General features: G+C 60.0%; 1 protein-coding gene across 7 annotated transcripts; it reads left to right on the top strand.

Moving 5' to 3' along the window:
• The first annotated feature begins 385 nt into the window (after nucleotides 1-385).
• On the top strand, nucleotides 386-22,649 carry RAB3IL1 (RAB3A interacting protein like 1). 7 transcript variants are annotated; one of them, XM_043872134.1, is made up of 12 exons: nucleotides 390-621; nucleotides 12,066-12,318; nucleotides 12,837-12,932; nucleotides 13,026-13,103; nucleotides 14,002-14,220; nucleotides 14,804-14,950; nucleotides 15,650-15,778; nucleotides 15,867-15,979; nucleotides 16,267-16,290; nucleotides 17,639-17,738; nucleotides 20,748-20,814; nucleotides 21,649-22,649. In XM_043872134.1, exons 1-12 carry the CDS (start codon nucleotides 470-472, stop codon nucleotides 21,729-21,731), a joined length of 1,461 nt encoding a protein of 486 aa, XP_043728069.1. In that variant the 5' UTR covers nucleotides 390-469; the 3' UTR covers nucleotides 21,732-22,649. The 7 variants fall into 7 exon arrangements, with proteins under 7 accessions (XP_043728076.1, XP_043728069.1, XP_043728101.1 ...); XM_043872149.1 differs by lacking the exon at nucleotides 390-621 and adding an exon at nucleotides 3,515-3,816; XM_043872141.1 differs by lacking the exon at nucleotides 16,267-16,290 and having other exon boundaries at nucleotides 386-621.
• The last annotated feature ends 1,266 nt before the right edge of the window (nucleotides 22,650-23,915 follow it).

Below are 23,915 nucleotides of genomic sequence, written 5' to 3' on the forward strand. Positions count from 1 at the left end.
GACTAACACACAAAAGTTTTAAGGGGATATTGAGGGCAGGGACCACAGGAAGGCCGGGGTGGCGGTGTTACATGAGGCCACAGAGCCAGCCAGTGACAGGGCCAGGGCTGGACAGGCTCTTTCCATCTTGCCAACCTGGGCAGGGAGGGGACAGACTGCCCCAGCCATGGGCCTTGGAAAAGCCGGGGGCCGTGGGCACGCTAGAGCGAGGTTCCCGCCTCCCTTTGAGGTATCTAACCTTCCCTGGGAGGAGAGCCCGGCATCGTCCGCTGCCCGCTGAGCCATGGGAGTTAATAATTACTGGGTTTAAGGAGATAGAGGCCTGTCGGAGAGGCACCTCCCTCACAGGCCGCTGCTCCTCAGAGATAGCAAAGGTTACTGTGAGCCTCAGCCTGGGGGTGGGGAGAAGGCTCCTGCCACCTCCCTGCCCGGCCGACTCCAGAGGGACCCTGGGTCTGGCCCTCCAGCCATGGACCCCGCAGAGAAGCCTGCTGAGTGCCCGGCCCGAGGAAATTGTCCTGTGTTCCTGGCAGTGAGCTCAGGGACTGTCCGCTACGCTCCATCAGGTCTGGGCCCTGAACTCGAGGGGAACTTAGGAGATCGGCCTTGGGACACAGACAGGTGAGCTAGTGACCTGGGGAAGTGGGAATCTCGCCACTCAGCAGAGGCCTTGGGGGAGGGGGAGAGGCGGGGCTCCACACAGGGGCTGCTGCTGCTAAGTCGCTTCAGTCGTGTCTGACTCTTTGTGAGCCCGCCAGCCTCCTCTGTCCGTGGGATTCTCTAGGCAAGAATACCGGAGTGGGTTGCCACGCCCTCCTCCAGGGGATCTTCCCGACCCAGGGATTGAACTCTTAACGTCTCCTGCATTGGCAGGCGGGATCTTTACCACTAGTGCCTCCTGGCAAGCATAGAACTAGGAGGAATTTCAGGAGCCTTCTACAAGGTCAGCCACCAGGGAGGGCCCTGATTTGTGTCCTCTGACTTGTGGTACAGATGTAGCATCTGAGGCTCAGAGAGGGCAAGACACCCATCTTCGGTCACACAGTGAACTGAAGTCTAGATCCAGGGCCTACGTCATCCCGGCAAGTCTCTCCCGGATGGGGTCTGTGGCCAGGGCTGCCAGGCTGCGGATGGCAGGGGTGAGAGGGGGCGTTTGGGGGAAGGCAGTGACTTGGGGGGCAGAGGACACACCTTTTATATTCCCTCTCCACTGGCTGCCAGGCATCTAATGGGCTCCCCTCATTGCCCGATAGCATGGAGCTGCTGCTTCCAGAGAGCCCTCTGGTTTCTGGACTGTCTTTTCAGGAAACTGGCATAAGGGGCCATAGCCCTTCCTTCCCTGGCTGTGTGACATCCAGAAGGTTCCTTAATTTCTCTGAGCCCATGGTTTTCAACCAAGGAACATTCATTGGAGGAGCTAGTGAGGCCTTGGGAGTCCTAAGCAGCTGCATAGATCATGGGGTATTTTTGGCTGGTAATTAGGGTGGTGACAGTGACGCCTCACTTGTCCTTCAAAACCTCGCTCAAGGGTCTCCCCAGCTGAAGACTCTCTCCCTGGGGCTGTAGCCCTGGGCTGACAGCCCCTCCACCCGTTATCTCCCACAAGTCTGGGTTACCACGACTTGGACCAGGTCTTATCTCCTGCCGGGGCTTGTGAAGACCTGGAGGGTGAGCTCCCTGTCCAGAGCTCCTTCTGTGTCCTTCTTCCCGCTCCCCTGAAGAGTGAGCAGAGCAAGGTCCAGGAGGACAGCAGTTGCTCAAGACTTATTTGGTGAAGGATTTGTCAACAAACATAATGACAGATGCTTTGGGTGAGACCCTGGGCTGGACTGCGGTGGGTGGAGAAACACAGACCCAAGGAGGAGCTGGTCGCTGCCCTTGGGAAACCACAGTTGTGGAAATGAATGCCCTACAGAGTGAAGGAGAGAGATCTGGGCAGAATGAAAAAGTCACAGAGGACTGCACAAGTCAGGTTCACTGCACAAGGTGCCAGGGGGCATGAGAGCAAGGCATCGAGTCTGGCTTGCCCTCCACTCACCAAGTCCTGTTCCTGTTCCTTCCTAGTCCTGCCCGCCTAGGAAAGGAAGACTGTTCTCTCTCTCTCTTTTTTCATTTTGGCCTGACCAGACAACATGTAGGATTCTAGTTCCCTGACCAGGGATGGAACCCATGCACCCTGCAGCGGAAGTGCAGATTCTTAACCACTGGATCCATTGTTCCAGTAGACTGTTGTTCTCTATTTTGAACTAAGACACTATCCACTTTGCAAGGTGTGCCTTGGGAGTGCAGGTCCCCACTGTCTATCTTGCCACAATACTGAGGACATGTATACTGAGGACTGTCTTCCTCCTCGCCCCAGGAGGACAGAGCCTGGGTTTATGCAGTTTCCTTTTCGCTCCCCAGCTCTCATATGGCCCATAGTTTGTGTTCAGAAGGGGTGGCTGAATGCATTGTTGTTGTTCAGTCGCAAAGTTGTGCCCAACTCTTTGCGACTCCATGAACTGCAGCACATCAGGTCTCCCTGTCCATCACCTACTCCCAGAGTTTACTCAAACTCATGTCCATTGAGTCAGTGATGGCATCCAACCATCTCATCCTTTGTTGCCCACTTCTCCTCTTGCCCTCAATCTATCCCAGCATCAGGGTCTTTTCCACTGAGTCCAATGAGTTGAATGCATGCATGAACAACATGTGTCCCCAGAGGAAGACCCAACAAAACTCAAGCCTGGGGCCCCAGCCCTAGCTCTGGGTCTAAGGGTAGTGCCCCAAGTTCTAGCAATATGAAAGAGAAATAGCTCCCCCCCAGTCTCCCAGGCCTCCTCTAGACAAGGAGGGTGGGAGCCACGGTCCCTGGCACAAGAAGTGGGGTTATGCTCTCAAGGAATCAGCCCCAGGCTGGAGTCGAGGCCGATGATCAGGGCTCCAGATAAGTGACAAAGGGACAGAGGGGTTGAGGGACAGGCTAGACCAATGTTTAGGGAATTTGCAGATGAGGGACCTGACAGGTGTATGTGTTGGGGGAGGGGTGGGTGGGTCCTATTCCCCCAGAAAGTAGGTGGTGGGCAGAGGCAGGGGTGGGCAGAATCTGTTCAGAACAAAAAGGGAGGCCCCCTAGTTTGGGGGTGGGGGGAGGTGGCTGGAGACTTGGGCCAAAGGTGAGGCCTCCCTCAGAAGAAGCACTTAATAGGAGGGAGAAAACTGGTTTTGGGGTGAGCCCCCCTTCTCACCAGGAAGGATGTTGCTGCAGAGCCAGGAGCCCAGGGAAGGAGTGATGGCCAGAGGGCCGGGTGAGAGGGAGGGGGAGGGAGGGCGTCCTCTAAGAATCCGCGAGCTGAAAGCTTGGAGCCATGGTAGGTGCTTGAGCAAGGGTGGTCTTGCGAGGGTGCTGCGGGGCGCTGGGCGGAGCGGAGTCAGCTGGGAGCATCCGAGAGCCGCGCGGGCCGCGGGGTGCTGGGGATCGGCTCCTCCCCGCCTCGGGCGGTCGCACGGTCAGTCCCGGGCGGGCGGCCGGAGCCGGGCTAGGCCGGGAGCGCGCGCGAGTTCTCCGCATCGGCCGCCGGAGGGGCGGGGCCGGGCACGTGTCCTCGGGCCACCCCTCTGCCACGTGACCGCCGAGGGCAGGGTCGCGGCGGGACCCGGGGCCCGGGCCGCGCAGACCCACAGGCAGCGGGCAGCAGTGACAGGCGGTGGGGCAGCCCGGCGGCCCCGGGCGGAGTCGGCGGCGGGCGGGGACGGCGCGAGGAGCTAGCGGAGATCGCCGCGGCGGCGCAGGGAACCTACGCCCGGCGGGCCCCCAGGCGCCGGGATGTGGAGCGGGTAGGTCCCCGCTGGGTTGGGCCGCGGCTGCCTCCGGGGGTGGGACAGTAGGCGAGGGGGGGGGGGCGTCCCTGCCGTGTGTGCACCCTGACCGGGAGGTGCTCCACGCCCCCATACCTGCCCGCGACTGGGGGTGGAAGGACACCCGGCCCAGAGCGATCAAGGGGTTTCTCTGCGGGGCAGGGAGTGTGAAGGGTGGGCTGCAGACCGTCCTGAAGTGATGGCACCAACTCCTCAGAGCTAGTTGGGAGCGCAAGTGAGATTGGGGGAAGGGAGTGGGCGGCGGAATGCAAGCCGGAGTAAGCCTGGGAAAAGACCTAGAGGAAGGACGCCTCCACCCCCGCCCCCCCCGCCCAGGCTGGGTGAACCCTTGAAACACAGTGCATTTGGGAAAAGGGGGACTGGGTCTGTGTTAAGTTGGCTTGCAAGCTGGTGAACCTCCGTCTGGGGCTCCTGAAGCGTCTGGGCTCAGAGGTGTGGGTTGGGACCTGCCTGCAGGCTGGCAGCCGGCAGCACGGACTCTGGGCCCTGGGTAGTGGCTCTGGTACCCATATCTGTTCACTGATGCTCAAGGGTCCCTGGGTGACCTGATGTGGGATCCCTTCCCTGTATGTGCAGAAAGACTGCATGGTCTTCTCACCAAGTGGGGTAAACACTTCTTCCTCATGAGCCTGGAGAGACCAGGTCTTGGCGGAGATGTGGCCAGAGGTGGTGGGGGTGAGGGGCTGGTATTCCTGGGTGGAACCAGCCAGATGGGTGGTCCCAGGACAGGGCTCCTCCCAGTCGCAGCTGGGGAGTGAGGGAAGCCCCAGAGGAGAGGCTGGCGGGCTGGGAGTTTGATGTAGGCTGGATCCACTTTACTCCATGGTACCTAGCAAAGCTGGAGCTGAGATGCTAGGGGAGGAATGGGGGGAGGGGGGAGTTATCTCCAGAAAGCGGCTCTGAGAGAATGGGCTCCTGTAGGGGTGAGGTGTGGAGAGGCGTGAGAACTTTTAAAAGGGAGAGAGTTAGGCAGAGCGTGGATTCTTTTGGAATTGCGCCCTGGGGGAAGGAGACTGAGCTCAGGGAGAAGGAGGTTGAGGTGGGCTGCTGACAGTTGGAGAGGTTAGGGTGAGCCTGCCGGGGGTTAACCGTGTTTGAGGAGCCTGGGTGGAGGGAGCTCGTGACTCCTTGCGTTGGGTGCACCCAGGCACACACATAGCCACCGAGGAGTTGTGTGATCCTGAGGATATGGCCTCGCTTCTCTGAGCCTCTAGGTTGTGTGGTGGGACTGATCCAGGCCCAGAGTGTGTCCTTTCCCGCAGGCATCCAGGCTGGGCCTGCCAAACAAGTCTGGGATCTCTCAGTAGATGGATGCTCATTTTAAAGACAGAATCAGAGTCCCAGGACCCTCTGGATGGACCAGGCTTTTCCAGCTGATCCTCACTTGATGCTCAGTGTGGCTCACTTGGATTCCCCAGGGCTTAGCTGAATGCAGAGCACATACTAGGTGCTTCATAGATGCAGACGGAAAGCATGAGACAGAATGAGGCATTTGGGGATCGAGAGGCAGAGTTTGGGGGTTACCATGAGCACTGCCTTCTCATGGACCCTTCACTCGGGTATTGAAGGCAAGGACTGAAGGATCAGGAGTCAAGCTACTAGCACCCACTGGGGGCCTGCTGTCCTGGGAGATCACAGACCCCAGCAGCAGCGGGGAGGGATACTACTTGGACCATGCTTGCCCAGGTAACTGATTGAGCTGCTGTGACAATTCTGGGCAAGTCCCTACCTGGGATCCTTCCTCCTAGACTAGGTGGGGTGGTGAGGAGTCGATGACCCTGGCTAAGCCACTGATGTCTCTGGGGCTTGGCTTCCCCAATCTTGAAGACAACTGAGATGCATGTCTTGGGTGACTGCTCTGTTAATGGCTTGGTCATTGTGCCAGTTCACCTTCTTGACCCTGGACCATGGACCGCTCCTCCAGGGTGGGTGGCAGTGACCGGACTCTACAGGAGCTCGAGTGGACCCTCTTCCTTAGGACTCCTTGAGTGTGGGCCCTGAACTCAGAACTCAGAGGTGGCTCCCCTGAAACAGAGCTCTGTCCCCGCCCCCGCAGAGTCCCATGCCCATAGTCTTGGATGCCTAGCCAGCTCCGAAGTGATGGGGTGAGGATGGTGGGATACTTGGGATACTTCTGCTGCTAACACAGCAGTAAGTGCTTGAGACTTGGTCATCAGAGGCCAGAGTTCTGGTTCTGGGGTAGTTTCCTGCCACTAAGTGGCCACGTAGCACCTCGGTTTCCCCATCTGCCAGATAGGGGTAATCATACCCATCCCTGGGGGAGGACAGGCTCTGATGTGCTGCCCAGGAAGGGGAGAGAGACCACCCCAGCCTCCCAGGGATGGGGGACCGTGTCTTTGCTGCAGGCCTAGAGATGGGCTGTGTGATCTTGAGAAAGTCACCTAACTGCTCTGGGACTTGGCTACCTTAACGGGATTGGATCTGTGAGGTCCTGCTTTAAGGTGTCACAGGGAGCTCTGGGCTCTGAGATGGCATCTGAAGTATGGCCTAGGGGCTCCAGGGTCGAGAGCAGGGGAAAAGGGTACAACCGTCCCTGTCACCTCCTCCTGGAAGCCCGCCATGATTTATCTACCTCCCCCCTCAACAGGTGAAGATCGCTTTCCTGCTGTTAATCAGCCCACACCAGTCTGTGGGGCTCAGATGCTCAAGAGAGTCCTGCTTGTCCTAGACTGTCCTCCCATCTGCACGGGATTTGTGCCCAACTGAGTGGGGGAAGGGAAGCAAAATGAATTCCGCTGTGATGAGAAGGGGGCATGGTGAAGTTGCTGCCAGAATCTGTGCCGACTGCATGAGGGTGGGCTGGTGGCGTGCCTGGCACAGAATAGGTGCTCATATATATGCGTCGTGTCTTTGAGGCCTTGGGGTATCCGTTTCTTCTAGGACCAGACAGGCAAGTGTGCGGCACATGCTGTGTGCCCTGCTCTGCCCCAGTCGTCGAGGGAGCCCTCCATCCTCTTAGGCCTTGTGCCGGCTCCCAGTGGAGACATCCAGGCTGGGCTGGGCGGGCAGCCTTGGAGCTGTGGCCGGGAGAGGCTTGGCCTGGGCCACCTGCCTCGGGTGTTCTGAGCTGCCTGCTTACCATCCCGAAGCTGTCCCTGCCCTCCTCCTCCTCCTCTGCCCTCCTGTTCCCTACCCGGTACATACCTGCGTCCCCCTTCCCGGAGTGGTCCACGCCCACCGTCTCCTACCCCGGGGGTCCCGCTTGCCTCAAGTCTCGGCATTCCTCTGTGCCCATCTGTGACCCTGTTCTCTGATTCTTCTGCAGCCCTCCCGTCCTGGCCCTCAGCTCCTCTGCCACCCATCCCCTCGTCCAGGCTCAGGGCTGCAGCTGCTTCCTCTGGGCTGGTGCCTCCCCTCAGCCACCACTTCCCAAATGCCTCGGCCACCCCCCTTTCCTTCCCTGAAAGACCCCCTCCCAGTTCCTCATTCCTGTCCTGGGCACCGCTGCTGTCATTCACCTCATCCTTGGTTTTTAATTATATTAATTACTGTTAGCTATTTTGGTCCCCCTCTCCAGCCCCTGGGATTCCCCCCCACTGATTCCCCCCCACCCAGAAGTCTTTTGTCTGTGTGTCCTCTCTGCATGTCCCCTCCTAGCCTGCAGCCTGCCTGGCTAGGACAGCAGCCTTGGGTGGAACCCCCCACCACTACCACCATCCCCAGCACCACTGGGGCACTGGCTCCAACTTCCTCAAAAGCCCGTCTGCATCCCGCCTCACTTCTCTGAAACCACCATTCATCCCCTTTCCTCCCACCCCGCCTCTTCTGGGTGACAGTTCACATGACGCACTAGTGCCTGGGCTCTGGGTTCAGATCCCCCGTTGCCGCTTCCTTGCTGTGTGCGTTCAGCCAGCTCACTGTCCCTCTCTGGACCTCGGGTACCTCGTCGTTCACCCGAACTGGGGAGAGCCTCTCGCCGTGGCAGCATCGTAAGTTCACCCGTGGAGACACGGAGTAGTGGGCTGGCGTGGATGTGAGCGGGAGCTTGGGAATCTGATCTGGGTCTGGAGCTAAAGACTTGGGCAACACGCGAAACCTTTCCTAGGACCCCCTTGGCCCCTGGACGGGAGTCACTTGGTTGCCAGCCTTAGTGTCCTCAGAGCAGGCTTCCTAACCGGGCCGCTGTGCTGTGGCTGTTGCCTGGGTCAGGATTCCTGTAGACCAGACCTGCAGAGACAGAGATGCTGCCTGGGCTTCGTGGTCCCAGGCAGAAGGCGAGGGTCCCAACTATCTCCCTTCCCTGGTTTTCAGCGCTTCCCTCGCTGGCACCTCCCCTGATTGTTTAAATGAACCCACTGTGCCCTGTTAGTCTTTAACTCACAGAGGTGACCTGGGCACTGGTGGGCAGAGAGGGGAAGGGCAAAAGGACCGCATGGCAGGCTGGGCCTGGTAGGGCTTGCTGGGTGACTAGGGACCATAGCCTCCGGGGTTGCTCCTCATTTGGCCATTTTTTTTCTGGTTACGGATGAGAGCCCTGCTGGCTCCTCTAGGGGTGGCCTGGGGACTGAGGATTGCAGTTACTGCTCCCCCCTCTCCCGCCCCCACCGCCTGTATGCTTCCTGGGGAAGTGACCCAGCGGGGCCTTTCCTGTATGAACTCCCCGAGCTCTAGGCTGCGGAGCTGGCTTGGGGATGGGGGATGTTGGCCACCCCCACCTACCCCTGACCTTGACTCATTACCTGCCTCCCCCCGGGGCAGACCCCTTCCCAGCGGCCCCTGCGGCATGTCCTGGACACCGACCTCTGTTTCTGCAGGGAATATGGGGGCTGAGGTTTGAGGAGAAGGCCATGGACCTGGACTAGGGGCAGAGAGGCGGGGCAGAAGGACTTAAGTGGTGACCCATGCTGTCCAAGGAGTGAGCTCCCCACCCCCACAGGTGCTTGCACCTGAGTTTTTGGCCTTCCCGTGCTGAAGTGTATGGATGATAGCAGATTCTGGCTTAGGTAGACCCGAGGGGCTTGGGGTCCCTCCTTCATCTGAACTTTGAGTCACAGGAGCTGGCCCCATGGCCCCAAGTGTGAGGGAGAGGGTCTGCAGACTCTAGTGCAGGGTGGGCCCCCCTCCCCTCCTGCTCCTGCACCCCGGGCCCAGGCACAGGGAAGTTGGTGACCATGGCGTGGTCCTGCTGTCCCCACACTTTCTGCCATGAGGATTTGCTCGTGGACTTTTCCACTGGGGAGAGAGGGGTGGGTATCACAGATGCTCCGTCTCAGGCCTCCCCGAGACACTCTTTTCCCCTGGCTTCAAAATAGGGGCCCATCCCCCCCAGCAGCAGGCCAGGTGAGCCCATTAGGAAAATGCTGGGGGAGCGTGGCTTCTGGACACACCCCCAGCCCGTGGCCAGAGACCCAGACCACACTGGTGGATGAAGTTCAGGCCTCGTGGGAGAGGCTGGCGGCCTGTGGTCCCCTCCATCTCTCCTGTGCATTCTCAGTTGTTTCTGACTCTTTGCGACCCCATGGGTTATAACCCACCAGGCTCCTCTGTCTATGGGATTGCCCAGGTAAGAATACTGGATTGGGTTGCCATTTCCTTCTCTTTGTCCCCTAGGCGGGGGGTATGGGTGGTGGCAGGGTGATGGTAGGTGTCTTGAGACCTGAGATCATGCCCTGTGTCCCGTGCTGTCCCTACAAGTCACCCCCTGCCCTTGGCCTATAGTTCTTGCTCGTTCTATTGTAGTGGGCAGCCCCGAGGTGGGCTCAGCCACCAAGCCTGAGTGATTATGGCCATCCTCTCAACTGAGGAAGTGGGGCTGGGCCCCAGGTCTCCAGGCTCCCCCCGTGGGTGCATCCTCAGGGTCTGGGGTTTCAGATGCAGGACACAGCCTGGGCAGGAATGGTGAGGGTGGTGGGGTACATGACAAATGTGGGTGCAGACAGCCCCACTGTTTCCCCGGGGCCGTGGCCAGTGACTTCCTCAGTGGATTCTTGGTGAGTCCCCTGCAGGTTTTATCCCCATCCCACAGGCAAGGAATTAAGTTGAAAGAATTTCAGTGACTTTCCCAGGGGCTCGTGTGGACCCCAGGTTGGAACCTGACATGGACCCCGCTGTGCCCGACTAGCCTGTGTACTCAGCCACAGCTCCCCCAGTCTTGGACTCCCTTCTGGGAGGCAGTTTGGGCTAAAAATGGGTCAGCTCTCTCTGTCACAGCCAAGGAGGAGTCTCCTGACTGCTTGGGGGCCCAGTGGCCCTTGATCTCCAAGCAGATGCATGGTTCTGGCACCCGCTCCCCAGCCTCCTGTCGGCTGTGGCTGGCAGCTTTGGGCTTGGGCTGAAGACCCAGCCGTCTGTCCCACCAGTGCCCCCCACTAGCTGTGTGACCCTGGGCAGGTCTCATCACCTCTCTGAGCATCATCCCACAACTGTAGAATGGGGGCAATACAACGAATGCTATCGAGAGTTTTAAATGAGATAACATGGGCAGAGTGCCCCGTGATGAGTCCCCTGGGTGCAGCTCCCAGCCTGGGGCCTCCACAGCACTGCCACAGCCCTTCAAGCTTCCTGGGCCCCCTTGCCAACGAGACCCCCCCCATACACACAAGGGTGTTAGGAGAGACCCCATCTGGCATAAACACTGTTGATGGAGTGGTGGGTGCGCATTCCCACTTTATTCATCAAAGCCCCCTGTCCCTAGAAGGCAGAACCCAGAGCCAGGAACCTCGGGGCCAGTTCCAGCATATGGCAGGCCAGGCTGGGCAGCTGGACGAGGCCATGCGGAGGGATGGGAACGGGCTCATTGCTAGGGTCCCTGGGTGCCTGGTGTTCCTAAGGGGAAACTGAGGCTCAGGGGCTGCCTAGTGACTGTCCCAGGGTGCAGGGACAGACCCCAGCCTTGCCTTCCCTCCCCTCCGCGGTCCTGGATTTTATGACCCCTGGGCCTTGTCTTTCCTCTCTCTGGTGTGGGCCCCTCTTGGCCTCCTTCCCCTGCACTTCCCCACTGCTATCAGCAGCCCAGCCCCCCCACCCTCAGCCCCGTCAGGGCCGCTCAGAAGCTGCTGGCTCAGCTTGTGCTGAGTGAGCAAGTCCAGAGGTGCTGTCTTGGCACAGACCGCCACTGTCGGGGCCTCTCCTTCCCTCCGTCCTCAGGGTCTGCTGCGAAGGGGCAGCGTGGAAGGGAGGGGAGGGGGCTGCACGGGGGCAGAGGCCGGTGGCCCGCGCCTCCCACTGCCTCGAGGGTCTTCGGCTTCAGGGAGGGGGGGTCCTGAGGGCAGGGGTGGGGGCGGGCAGAGGGAGGGGGCTGTTTGCCTGAGGTCACAAGGCAGACCAAGCGGAGAGCTGGGAGTGCCCTCTACACCGTCCAGAAGGCAGGAAGTGGGGCTGCCGTTCCCAGGCCGTTTGCACAATCTTCCTGTCTTGGCCCTGCCTGCCCTTGGCTGGGTCCTTCCTCTATGGTCCACCCTAAATGGGACTGAATCTGCATAAAATTTGTATGAGTGCTAGCAATGAAGGCAGTTCCCACTTAAAGGTCTTGTGTGCTGAGATGGATCCATTCAGAGTGTCCCTTGGAGACTCAAGGAGATCCAACCAGTCCATCCTGAAGGAAATCAGTCCTGAATATTCATTGGAAGAACTGATGCTGAAGCTGAAACTCCAATACTTTGGCCACCTGATGCAAAGAACTGACTCATTGGAAAAGACCCTGATGCTGAGAAAGATTGAAGGCAGGAGGAGAAGGGGACGACAGAGGATGAGATGGTTGGATGGCATCACCGACTCAATGGACACAAGTTTGAGCAAGCTGCGAGAGTTGGTGATGGACAGGGAAGCCTGGCGTGCTGCCGTCCATGGGGTCGCAAAGAGTCGGGCACGACTGAGCGACTGAACTGACCCATTCAGTGCCCTTGAGGTAGGGCCATTGGGATTGTCCCAGTTTTGTAGGAGAAACTCAGGCTGTCAACATGGATGCATTTATAGTGTCTGCTGGGCAAACAAGTACCTGCTGTGTGCTGAGCACTTACGTGGTCCTAGGCTGGAGGGGGTGGTTGATAAAGGTGAATGAGTCCTGTCCTTGTCCCCAGGAGACACTATGCTTGGTCATTCTGCCCTTGTGACTACCTCAGTGATGCCCCATTTTACAGATGGGGAGACTGAGGCCCCGGGTTGCAGGTGCATTGCCCAGGGCTGGTCCCTGGGCTCAGTTCTCTAGGCCTCAGGACCCACCCCTGTATCTGCTCTTTGCCTTGCAGCCAGCCTCACCCGGACGAGGGCCACCCGCCGCCCCTTGAAGCTGTCCCAGTCCCCTGGAAGAGCGTGGGCCCCTGCAAAAGCCACAGGGAGTCCCTGGGAGGCCTGCCGGAGACCCCTGCAGGGGAGGAAGCCCAAGGCGAGGAGGGCGCTGCAACCACCCAGCTGGACGTGTCGCGCCTGCGCAGCTCTTCCATGGAGATCCGAGAGAAGGGCTCGGAGTTCCTGAAGGAGGAGCTGCACAAAGCCCAGAAGGTGGGCACTGAGGGCGGGGCACGGCGGGTGGGAGGGGGCGGGGCGAGACACGGCGTGGGGCGCGGGGGGGGGGGGGAACGAGGAGCCACGGGGTGGGGGGTGCGGGGGGAGACACGGCTGGTGGGGAGCGCGGGGGGGCGGGGCGAGACACGGGGGTGTGGGTGGGGGCGGGGCGAGACACGGGGTGGGGTGGGGGACGAGGCGCGGGGGGACAGGGGGAGACATGGGGTGGGGCCGGGGGAAGCAAGGGGCCGGCCGGTAGCCGCGGGCTCTCACCCAGCACCCAGAGATGTCACCCTCCTGTCAAGGCCACCTGCATGCCAGGCCTGTGCTGGGCGTGAGGGCAGTGCAAACAAAACCAGTTCCTGTGACTTTTAAAGGACTTTATAAGCCTTGACGTCCCTGAAAACCGGTCCCAAGGTCTAAGGAACTGACAGCTGGGGTTCAAAGAGGAAGCAAGCTCGGGCCCCTAGGCCAGTGTGAGATGACCCCCCGGGCACGGGGCCTCATTTCCCCAGGAGCTGAAGCTGAAGGATGAGGAGTGTGAGCGGCTGTCCAAGGTGCGGGAACAGCTGGAGCAGGAGCTGGAGGAGCTGACAGCCAGTCTGTTCGAGGTGCGGCCCGGGGCGCAGTGGGGAACGGGCCTGCTGGGCGTCCATGGCGCCCCCCCCCCCCACCAACTCACCCCAAGCCCACCCTTTGCCCAGGAAGCCCATAGGATGGTGCGTGAGGCCAACACGAAGCAGGCGGCGTCGGAAAAGCAGCTGAAGGAGGCCCGGGGCAAGGTGAGGCCCTCCTTGGCCGGACCTCCTGCCCACCTGCCAGCCCTGCAAGCACTGGCCTTTGAGACCTCATCGGACCCCGGCGTGGCCTGGGGGGCCGGCAGGGATGGGCCAACCAAGGCCCAGCAGGGAGGGGCAGAGGTCTGAGACAATCCCGCTGAAACGTGCCGGCTGGTGTGGGAGCCCAGCGATCTGAGCCTCTAGCTGAGCTTCCACGCACCAGAGACCGTGCTGGGGGCTTTTCAGGGGCTGGGAAGATCCTGTGGCCCCTGTAACTTCTTTTCCCTCCTCCCAAACCGCTTTTACACAGCAGCAACATCAGACTGGCTGTGTGAGCCTAGACAAATAGCTTTATCCCTTGGAGCCTGTTTGCCCATCTGCAGAAGTGTGAGGGCCAGGCTTGTTTCTGACTCCTGGGGACCCCTCATTGGAAGGCCCAGCCTGCTCCCAGACCCGTGCACCTCAAGAGTCCTGGTTTCTAGGATGACCTTCGCCAGGCTGTATCTCTCTTTTGAACCTCAGTTTCCCCATCTGTGGTGGCTCTAACGGTAAAGAATCTGCCTGCAATGCAGGATACCTGGGTTCAGCCCCTGGGTCAGGAAGATGCCCTGGAGAAGGAAATGGCAACCCGCTCCAATATTCTTGCCATGGAGAATTTCATGGACAGGGGAGCCTGGCAGGCTACAGTCCATGGGGATGCGAAGAATCAGATACAACTGAGCAACTAACACTTTCACTTTACTTTCCCTATCTGTAAAATGGGTATCTCAGCCCCTACATCAGAGGCTGTTCCAAGGGTCACGGGTGGGGTGAGGTGTTGGTCGCAGTCCTGAGCTGGGGTAGGGCAGCCGGGGTGGCCTCAGCCCTGGGCTGACGTTAACGGCCGTCTCATCCTGGCCAGATTGACATGCTGCAGGCAGAGGTGACGGCTTTGAAGACACTGGTCATCACGTCCACACCAGCCTCTCCCAACCGCGAGCTCCACCCGCAACTGCTCAGCCCCACCAAGGCTGGACCCCGCAAGGGCCACTTGCGCCACAAGAGCACCAGCAGCGCCCTCTGCCCCGCTGTGTGCCCCGTTGCCGGGCACATCCTCACCCCGGACAAGGAGGGCAAAGAGGTGAGGGGCGTCGAGCGGGCAGTGGTCACGGTAAAGGCAGCCAGCGCCCCCAGTCAGGCAGACAGCAGTGCCCAGTGGGGACCCGCCTGCCCCCAAGTGTGTGACCAGGAGCCTGTCCTGCCCTCCCTGGGCCTCTGTGTCCTCTGGTCGTGAGGGCCGAGTGAGTTCCTTGTGGTATGAGGTGTCTGACCCTCAGGAGGGCATGGGGGGGGGGCGGTCCCTGTTCAGGCGGGACAGCGGCTGTGATGTCCTTGGTTGTGGGTCTTGGGCAAGCAGGACCCCTGTCAGCACCTCAGTCTCCTCGCTTAAATGCGGGTTCCTGGGGCCATGGGAGCTCAGCTCAGGGCCAACACCCAGTGAACGCCCTGCATGCCCACAAGGACTGTAGTGGGATTCGGGTTCCTGGGGTCTCTGAGGCCCAGGTGGCCCCAGCTCCATCCTGCCCCAGGCCTCCAGGGAGGACTCCCAGGCCAAGCCTCTCCACCCCCTTCTGAGCTCTCAGCTGCCGACTGGCCTCTAACGTCTCCTTCCTCTGTCTTTCTCTGTGCATCCGTCTGTCTGTCTGTCTGTCTTGCCGGCCCAGCCGGGGCTGCCTCCCCTTCTCTCCCTGCTCCTCTGCGTGGTCCCCAGCAAGGCGGCTCACCTCACCTACGAGCCGGCCTGGCAGCTCCCGCCTGGGGAGCTGCCCGTGGCCCTCACCTCCGCTACCTCCCTCTCCTTTTCCCGACAGGTAATGGCTCTGGAGGGGGGCCGCCCCCCGCCCCCCAGCCTCTCATTCTGCATGTGCCCCCGGGGCAGCCGGCAAGTTGTGCACGTTCCCTTCCGTGTGCACACGCCTGTGTGTGCCGTGGCTCCCAGCAGGTCCCCACATGTACGGGCGGGTACCTGCAGAGTCACTCTTCAACTGTCCCTCCTCAAGGAGGCAGCCAGGGTCTTTGGGGTGAGACCCCGGAGTGAGTGAAAGTCGCTCCGTCGTGTCCGACTCTTTGCGACCCCATGGGCTATACAGTCCATGGAATTCTCCAGGCCAGAATCACTGGAGTGGGTAGGCTTTCCCTTCTCCAGGGGGATCTTCCCACCCTAGGGATTGAACCTAGGTCTCCTGCATTGCGGGCAGATTCTTTACCAGCTGAGCCACAAGGGAGGCCCAAGACCCTGGGCCCACGTCTAATTCTCTAGTGCCAAGAAACTATAAACATACCTGGAAGTGAAACTTGGGAGTTCGTATCTCAATTCTGCAGTGCAGAGGGAAAAGAAGAGTCCTTTTCGAGGACTTGGCTCCCCTGCACGTCCTCAGGCCCAGCGGGCCCTGAGCTTCATCCTCCCTGGCTCCCCACCTCCTTGGGCTCTGCCTGTCACTGCTACGCTGCCCCCCCTGGCCCCCGCCACCAGCGCCCTGACCCCCCACCCGGCTCCCCCGCCCCCACAGGTGGACACAACCCTGTTTGCGGAGTTCCAGGCCTGGAGGGAATCGCCCACCCTGGACAAGACCTCCCCATTCCTGGAAAGGGTATACCGGGAGGATGTGGGCCCCTGCCTGGACTTCACCATGCAGGAGGTGAGGCAGGCAGAGGTGAGGGCGTCCCGGCCCCGTGACCGGACGCCAGCCCCTCATCGCCTCCTTTCGCCTCCCTGCTCTGCCGCAGCTCTCAGCCCTCGTCCGGGCCGCCGTGGAGGACAACACGCTCACCATCGAGCCCGTGGCTTCGCAAACCCTGCCCGCAGTGAAGGTAGCTGCCGTCGAGTGTGGTCGCACCAAGTAAGCTTAGCGCCCTGCACCTTCCTGCCCCCTGGGAACGGCCCGGAGTAGCTTTGGGCTGCATCAAGCGGGTGGCCGGGGAGAGCTGAACCTCAGAGCTGCTATGCTGGGTCCGGCAGTGGGACCCGAGGGTGGGCAGGGGCACCCGACCAGAGAGGGACAGTGGCTGCCCCCACGCAGGGCAAGGAGGCATCTGTGGCCGAGATGTCGCCTCTAGTCCTGGAGCTGGGGTCTCCCCCTCCTGGCTGGCCTGACGTGCTTCCCTCTCCACTCCCTCTCTCCTGCAGTGGGTTCCGGGCCCCGATTGACACGTAAGTGATGTCATTTGTTGACTCCACCTCCTGACAATGACCTAAGGGCCCTGGGATCTGGTCCTCCTTGCTTCTTAGCTGGCATTGGGCAGGGCCAGCGTCAGAGCTAAGCTGCCAGCTTGGAGCGAGGGCAGGCACTGGAGCCTGTGAGGGAGGCCCACAGTGGGAGCCTTGTCACGGAGGGGAATATTTGAGCCGGGTATTGAAGGATGAATAAATTTCCCAAGCAGGGAAGCAAGCTTCCCTGATGACTCAAGGGGATTAAAGAATCTGCCTGCAGTGCAGGAGATGTGGGTTCAATCTCTGGGTCAGGAAGATCCCCAGGAGAAGGAAATGGTTACCCACTCCAGTATTCTTGCCTGGAGAATTCCGTGGACTGAGCCTGGCAGGCTACAATCCATGGGTTTGCAAAGAGTCAGACATGACTGAGCGCTAAGCATGTATGCATGCAAGCAGGGAAGGGCCTTTGAAACAGAGGCAACAGAATTTGAGTAAAGGTATGAGAAGCCGGAATAGTAATGGAAAACACCATTGGGTGGGTAGGCACAGAGTTGGGGCTCAGGCCACAGAGCGCATATGGGACCAGTGTGTGAAGGGCCTCAGATGAGGTTTGGGCTTTAACCCACTAAAGCCAGCATTTCACAGATCATCGATTAACATTGCCTGAAAAGAGGATTCCCTGTTCAGATCCTGGAGGCAGCAAAGGTCCTGATAAGTCCCGCAGCCAAGGAGCCTATTTAACCTTGCTTTAGTTGGGATTCTCCATAACTGTTTCCTGGGCAGTAGGGAACGGTAGGGGGTTTAGATGTGGGTTTGGGGAGTAGCCCCTGGCTGTAACATGGAGAAGAAGGGTAGAGATGAGGCAGAGAGCTGTTGGAATGAGTGAAGGCATCCAGGCCAAAGGTCCTACTGGCAGGACCTAGGACTTGGTGACCTAAGTGGAGGAGAGAGAAGACTCCTGCTTAGTTGGAGGAAGGGGTGACTGGGTCTCAGGGTTCCAGGAAAGAAGGGGGGTGTGCATTTTTAGGGGCTGCAGAGGATGGAGCTTTGGTATACCTGGCCTGAGGTTGACCAAGCCCTCCTGTCCAACAGGGGTGAGGTGAGGGGGTTAGAGATGGGGTCCAGCTTGGCTTAAAAGTCTCATCTGGGGACTTCTCGGGTTGCCCCTTTCCTTGGCTGGGCTCTAGGCTCCTTGGGAAGCTGGGGCTAGGAGAGAGGGCACCAGTCTCCACTCTGACGTCTGTCTGCCCGCCCTCTCCCTGTGCCTTCTCTGGCTGCTGCTGCTTCCCTGCATGAACTGGGTGGGCAAGCCCCAGCCATCCCCACGGCCCCCTCTGCTTTTTCACAGTACATGTGCCCTGAGTGGGCTGGCCTGCGCCTGCCGTCACCGAATCCGGCTCGGGGACTCTGAGAGCCACTATTACATCTCACCGTCCTCCCGGGCCAGGGTGAGTCATCCAGTGGGAGTGTAATCTGGTTCCTCAGGGGCTCCTTGGGCTGGAACTCTGAACCCCAGGCTGCACAACCTACAATCTACAGATCAGGGCACAGGCTCAGAGAGGTGCGGAGACTGACTTGGGCCACACAGCCAAGCCAGGTGTATTTGTTTGCTGTTGCTGTGTAACAAGTTACCATAAACTTAGTGGAGTATCTATTAATTATCTCACAGACTCCCTGGGTCAGGAGCCCAGGCACAGCTTAGGGTCTTCGGCTCAGGGTCTCATGGGTTGCAGTCACTGTGTCAGCAGCTGCATCCTTTCTAGAGATCCAGGCCCTCTTCTGAGTTCACATGCTGTTGGCAAAAGTCAGTTCCTTGTGGTTGAAGGACTGAGGTAGTCATTTTCTTCCTTGTTGAAAAGCAATCATGGGAGTGATACCCATCACCTCTGTCATTCAATGTAACCTATTAAGGGAGTGTGAATAGTGTGATTAATCACTCCAGTGACACTAGAGTTCAGGGGAAAGTTCCATGCCTGACCCCTGGCTCTAGCCCCAGGCTTTGGAGAAAGAAGGTTCTGAGGCTTGTCTGACAGTCAGCCATGGGCACCGAGGGGCCTCCAGGAATCCCAGCTTCTGCCCTCACATGCCGGGTGACCCAGGATGAGGTCACTGAGCTGGGATGAGGGTGGGATGGGTGGACCCCAGACAGTGAGGAAGACTGGGAAGAACGAAAGCGTGGAAAACTCTGAAGCTTGGTGTAAAGGTCACACAGTGTGGAAGGCCCTCTTGGAGGAGCCATCTCCTCCCCTTGACCTTCTAGAGGTGCCTCATGGGACTAAAGTAGGCTGTTTGCCATCATTGGGCAGCAGACTGACCAGCCAGGGCAGCTCATCTGGTCCTGAGGCCTCTGCCGGGCAGCCCAGCATGGGTGAACTGGTGAATCCTCCCAGCAGCGGGCTGAGCTCCCAGTACAGAGAGGAAGCTTGAACCTTAGAAAGGAAAAGGGGTGCACCCTGGGCCACTCAGCCTAGACCTCGGGTCTCCCCAGCCTGGATCCAGTCTCTGCTGCAGCCTTCACCCTCTGCGTCTGTGTCCAGAGTCTTGTCCAGTGGCCATGGGCCCCCTTTCTGCTTTTTTGGCCACACCCTGTGGCTTGCAGGATCTTAGTTCCCCAACCAGGAGTGGAACCCATGCCCCCTGCAGTGCAAGCACTGAGTCTTAACCAGTGGACCGTCAGGGAAGTCCCCTCTTTGTTCTTTCTGATCCCAACCAGGAGATCCATGCCAGGCGCTCCCAGGCCTACAAAATTACATCTAGAACATCGGTTCTTCCAGGCCTGTGTGTCTACTGTGTTGGCCAGAGCTAGGAGGGGAGAGGAGGGGGTGAAGTTTTAGGATGTGGTCCCCACCTTGAAGGGCTTCCCTTGTGGCTCAGTCGGTGAAGAATCCGCCTACAATGCAGGAGACCCGGGTTTGATTCCCGGGTTGGGAAGATCCCTTGGAGAAGGAAATGGCAACCCACTCCAGTATTCCTGCCCGGAGAATCTCATGGACTATAGCCTGTCCGGCTCCTCTGTCCACGGAATCGCAAGAGTCAGACACGACTTAGCAGCTAAGCCACCACCACCACCACCACCCTGCCCTGAGGAGACCAAGGAGTGTGGAATCCATAGAAAGAAGAGAGTTCTGTCCCCAAACCGCGGCCCTGGGGAGAGAGGACCACTGCTCTCCTCCCCTCCCTACTCAGGGGTCCACTGGTGGGGCCCACTGGCCACTAGGCAACACCACGGCCTGGGATTCGAGCTTCTCTGGCCCGCCCCACCCCTCCCTGTGCAGCCCTCCCAGGCGGCGCCTTGGCCACCCTGGGTTAACCCCTGACCTGGCCTCTCTCCCACCTCCCTGCCTTTGCCAGGGCCACCAACCCAGCGCACCCACTCTGTCATCCTGGCAAGGGCTCTTGTGTGTTTGAGGGTCCAGGAGGAGCATCACGCCTCCCACAGCTTTCTCCACTTCCCAGCTGGTGCCCCCGCCCCCCACTTGATGTCCGTCCCCCAAAGCACTCCATATTCAGTAGGGGCAGTTGTGAACACAGCTGCCAGCGGTCTTCCACCCTGTCTTAGGTTGGGTTCCCTAGAAGCAGAGCCCAAGATGGAGAGAGTGTGCAATTCTCAGGAGGCGAGGGAGGGAGGCAGAAGCGGGGACAGGCAAAGGTGAGGTCTCCACTGGAGTCTGCCTTCATCGCTCTACAGCCCAGAGTGGGTTCTACTCTGAGACAAGGGTGTGGCCTTTTATACTCCACACGCCAGTCATTGGCCCAGGTTTGTGAGGGTACTAGGGTGCAGGGGGTATTAGCCAGCACGCTTAGCTGTGGGGAGGTGGAACCCCAGCCTAGGGGAGGGGGCCTGGGCGAGGCACCAACAGCACCCTCTCTAGGGTTTGAGTCTTTGTGACCGGCATCAGATCTGAGCCGGCCCAGGGTCCCCAGTGCCCCATAGAGGGCCTGGCATGGAGCAGCCTTAGGCAAAGCTGGGGGCCTCAGGCCGGGATCCAGGGCAGCCAGGTGGGCAGCTTCTGATCCCTCATCTTTCCTGGCATCACGCATGGCACCTCCTAAGGACTGGATGCCCCGGGGCCTCCAGCATTCAGACCTAGCAGGCCCCTCAACGGAGCGTGGATTCTTGGCAGCCTGCCGGGGTTTCATCTTCCAGCTCAGCCGCTTCTTAGCTCCGTGGCCCCCGCAGTTGTTGTCCGGTAGTTCTCGCAGCCTCCACTCCCCCCACGTGTGGAATGGGAATGGTAGGCACGTCGGCCTCTTCGGATCCGCCCGCTTGATTACACTATAGTTGCCGGCATCGTTTTTTATTAGGAGTAATAGTATTGCTCCTGTTAACTGTAACGTTAGAGCCCAGCGGTAATCTGACTCTGCCAGGACGTGGGGCTTCCCAGTGTGGTCTCCGATCTTTCCTGGCCTTTGTGGCGGGGACCAAGGGGTTCACAGCCTGTCCGTTCTGCCCACAGATCACGGCCGTGTGCAACTTCTTCACCTACATCCGCTACATCCAGCAAGGCCTGGTGCGGCAGGACGGTGAGCGCCCCCTAGTGGCTGATCGGGGTGGCGCCCGGGAGCGGCGGGGCGGGGAGGGGCGGGTCAGCGGTGGCCCGGGCCCACCCCAGCACTTTGCTGCCCTCCTCGGAGGGAGGACTCTGCGAGAGGAAAGCTTGTGAATTAGCAAAGGGTTCCTCGAAGCGTCTGTTGCCCGGTGGAGAGAGGAAGAGCGGATGGAGCCTCCTGGGCGTTGCCTCATCAGGAAAACCAGCCGGAAGCCCCTGCATACCTGGATCCTGCTGGTTTCTGTGCAGAAACCTCTCCCAGCCCCCGGGGCCTGAACGAACAGCATCCCTGTTACTGGCCTGGCTTCCGAGGCCCTACAGGGTGGGGCCTCCCCTGTGAATCAGCTCCCTGCCGCGTGGCCTCCAAGTGGTGGCTGAACACGGGCTTGCCCACATTCCTCTGTAGACCCTCCCCCACCCTTGCCCGACAAGTCCTCTGCCCACCCGCTGTCCCCCCGCCCCCATTCTGCCAGGCCAGGGGATGGGCCCTGCTCACGGTGGCTGGAGAGCATTTGCAGCCTGTCTTAAGTGTGTGGCAGTGTGTGCGTGCATGTCTGTGTCAGGCTATGAAAGTGACCGTAGTCACCTTCAAGCCTCCCAGGCGTTCAGCACTCAACAGTTTGCAGGACCTCAGAGTGGAGCCTCTAAGAGGTCCGGCCACTCACAGAGGTCATCTGTCCTGAGGGACTGGGGAGTCCTAGGGGTGCCTGCCAGCTGCTGTGCCCGAATCCAGGAGGAAGGGCCAGGCCATCTGCCTGAGGTGACCCCGGGGGTCACTGAGCTGTCCACCTTCTCTCTTTACCTACAGCGGAGCCCATGTTCTGGGAGATCACGAGGCTGCGGAAGGAGATGTCACTGGCCAAGCTAGGCTTCTTCCCCCACGAGGCTTAGGGCATGGCCCAGGCCTGGAGGGCGGCTCTGAGCTGGAAACAACACCTGCCCCAGGACAGACTGACAGACGGGGTCCTGGAGCCAGCCCTGAGCCAGAAGCTGAACGGAGGGACAAATGGCCAGGCCTCGGAGGCAGCACTGAGCCGGCCCCAAATGTCCAACCCTGGACAGGACCTCAGGAGGTGACCTCCTCTCCTCCACAGTAGTGCTGCAGCCACCAGGAGACTTTCAAGAAAGCGCCAAAGACCAAGGAGCTGGGAACCATTGCAAAGGGGCTCAGGCCTTGGCAGGGGACCCCTGGGGCAGCCAGCACCCCCTTGCTATCCCAGGAGCTATTGCCTGCTGGTGCCTTGCTGGTCCCATCTCCAGGGTATCGTCCTCATCCTTCCAGTTCGCAAGCCCTGGGCACCAGCACCCCCTAGTGGCCATGCTTCACCCCATCCCCAAATGGCCTCCCCACCGAAGGCCTAGTGGGCCTGCCATCCCAGGTGCCCACAGCGCAGCAGAGTTAGGAGGGGCGGGCAGGGCCTCCCCGGCTGTCTTCCACTCCATCCTGTATCTGCCAGAGATTGATCGGGCCCTCGTCCCCCTCCCTCCCTGCCGGCTGAGCCCTACGCTGCAGGGAGCCCTGCTCGCAGCCCTGCTGGGAGGATGGGGGCACTGTCCTCCCAGAGTCAAACACAGATGGGCCACAGGACGCCCAGGCCTCTTTTCAGCTGTGCCTGGCCATTCAGACAACGGGGGCTGAGATCGCCCAGCCCTGCATGCAGGCCTGGGGTGGGGCGGGCAGGACCCGGGCCCCTCCTCACCCCACACGGTGCCGGGGAGCCAACCTGGACACATCCCTCACCACGTCCAATTTCCTCCTCTGAATGGAATGTAACGCGGTCTATTTAATAAAGGATGGCTTTGTTGGTAGAGGCTGGGCAGCCACGCGCCTTCACTCCTGCGCCCTGGGGCTTGGGCCAAGCCTTGGGCATCTGAAGGAATGAAACAAAATCCTTTCCTTGCCCACCCTCGTGCTTGGGATTAAACCCAAATCCTGAAGGGATTGCTGGAAGCAGCACCCCCCGAAGTCCTCCCCAGTGTTCCATGGGCCCGTGGGTTATTGGGGAGGGGGTGGTGAGCCCCAGCTCCCCCTCCTTGTGAGGAGGGGTCTGCTGTTAGGAGAACAGGGGAATCTGCCCCGGCCTCCCCAGGAATCCTGGGCAGATCCCCTTGAGGTCCCTCCACCCGGTGTCACGTGGAAGCCTGGAGCTCAGAGTCAAGGCATCGAGGGCTGCCGGGTGCACACAGGATGGAGGCAGGATTGATTGGTGATGTCTGCCAGCAGCACAGCAGGGGCTGTGGTCACCCTGGTTTTCCCCACCCTGGTCAAGGGACAGTAGTGGTCAGAGGTAGAAGAAAGTGGGGGTGGCCCAGGCCTCTGAAGCCCCATGGTGGACCTTGAGAGGTGTCTTGGGGTACCCGGTCCCCTCCCTACTGGTATGTGGGTGTCCTTCCTTGGGGGGGGCATGGCAGCTTCTGGGTCAGTATTTACTGAGGCTGGTGATCCCTCGAGGGGACTTCTCTGAGACCTTCGGGCCACTCAGCTGGTAGGTCAAGGCCCCCCACTTTGTCACTCGTTCCAGCCAGTAGCCTCTTCCCTCTTGCTCTCCTGCCTCCCCGATTCTCCCTCCGCCGCAGACCCTCCTCTCCACTCCACTTGTGATTTGAATACCTTCTGTCTCCCCATCCCCCCTGGGATGCTCGCCAGCTAGGCCTCCTGTTGCAGACGGTCATTTATTCACTCAACAAACACTGGGCAGCTCATGCACAGACACCGTTCCTGGTGCTGGGGGTACCTTGTTGGAGCTGAGACTCTCACAGGGAGGCTGGTAATAAAAATAATGCATGGGGGAACATCCAACATGGCAGATGGAGGAAGTGAAGCGAGGAGGGCGATGGAGGGTGTCAGGGAAGGACATGTTACATGGAGTCACCTATGTCCTCTCTTGCCTACAGTCTCTCTGTGTCCTGGGTCAACCCTGGGTCAGCTGGAGGACTAAGGAGGATGGAGGTCTGGGCCCTGGAGCCGCCCCTACCCTGCCCCGAGTTTCTGTGCTCCTGACCCAGCCGTACCCATAACCAAGGAGACACCAGGCAACACTTAAGAGCCCTGGCAGAGGGTCCCCACCCCAGACT

Source organism: Cervus elaphus, chromosome 2 (assembly GCF_910594005.1).
Source record: "Cervus elaphus chromosome 2, mCerEla1.1, whole genome shotgun sequence".
Classification (NCBI taxonomy): Eukaryota; Metazoa; Chordata; class Mammalia; order Artiodactyla; family Cervidae; genus Cervus; species Cervus elaphus.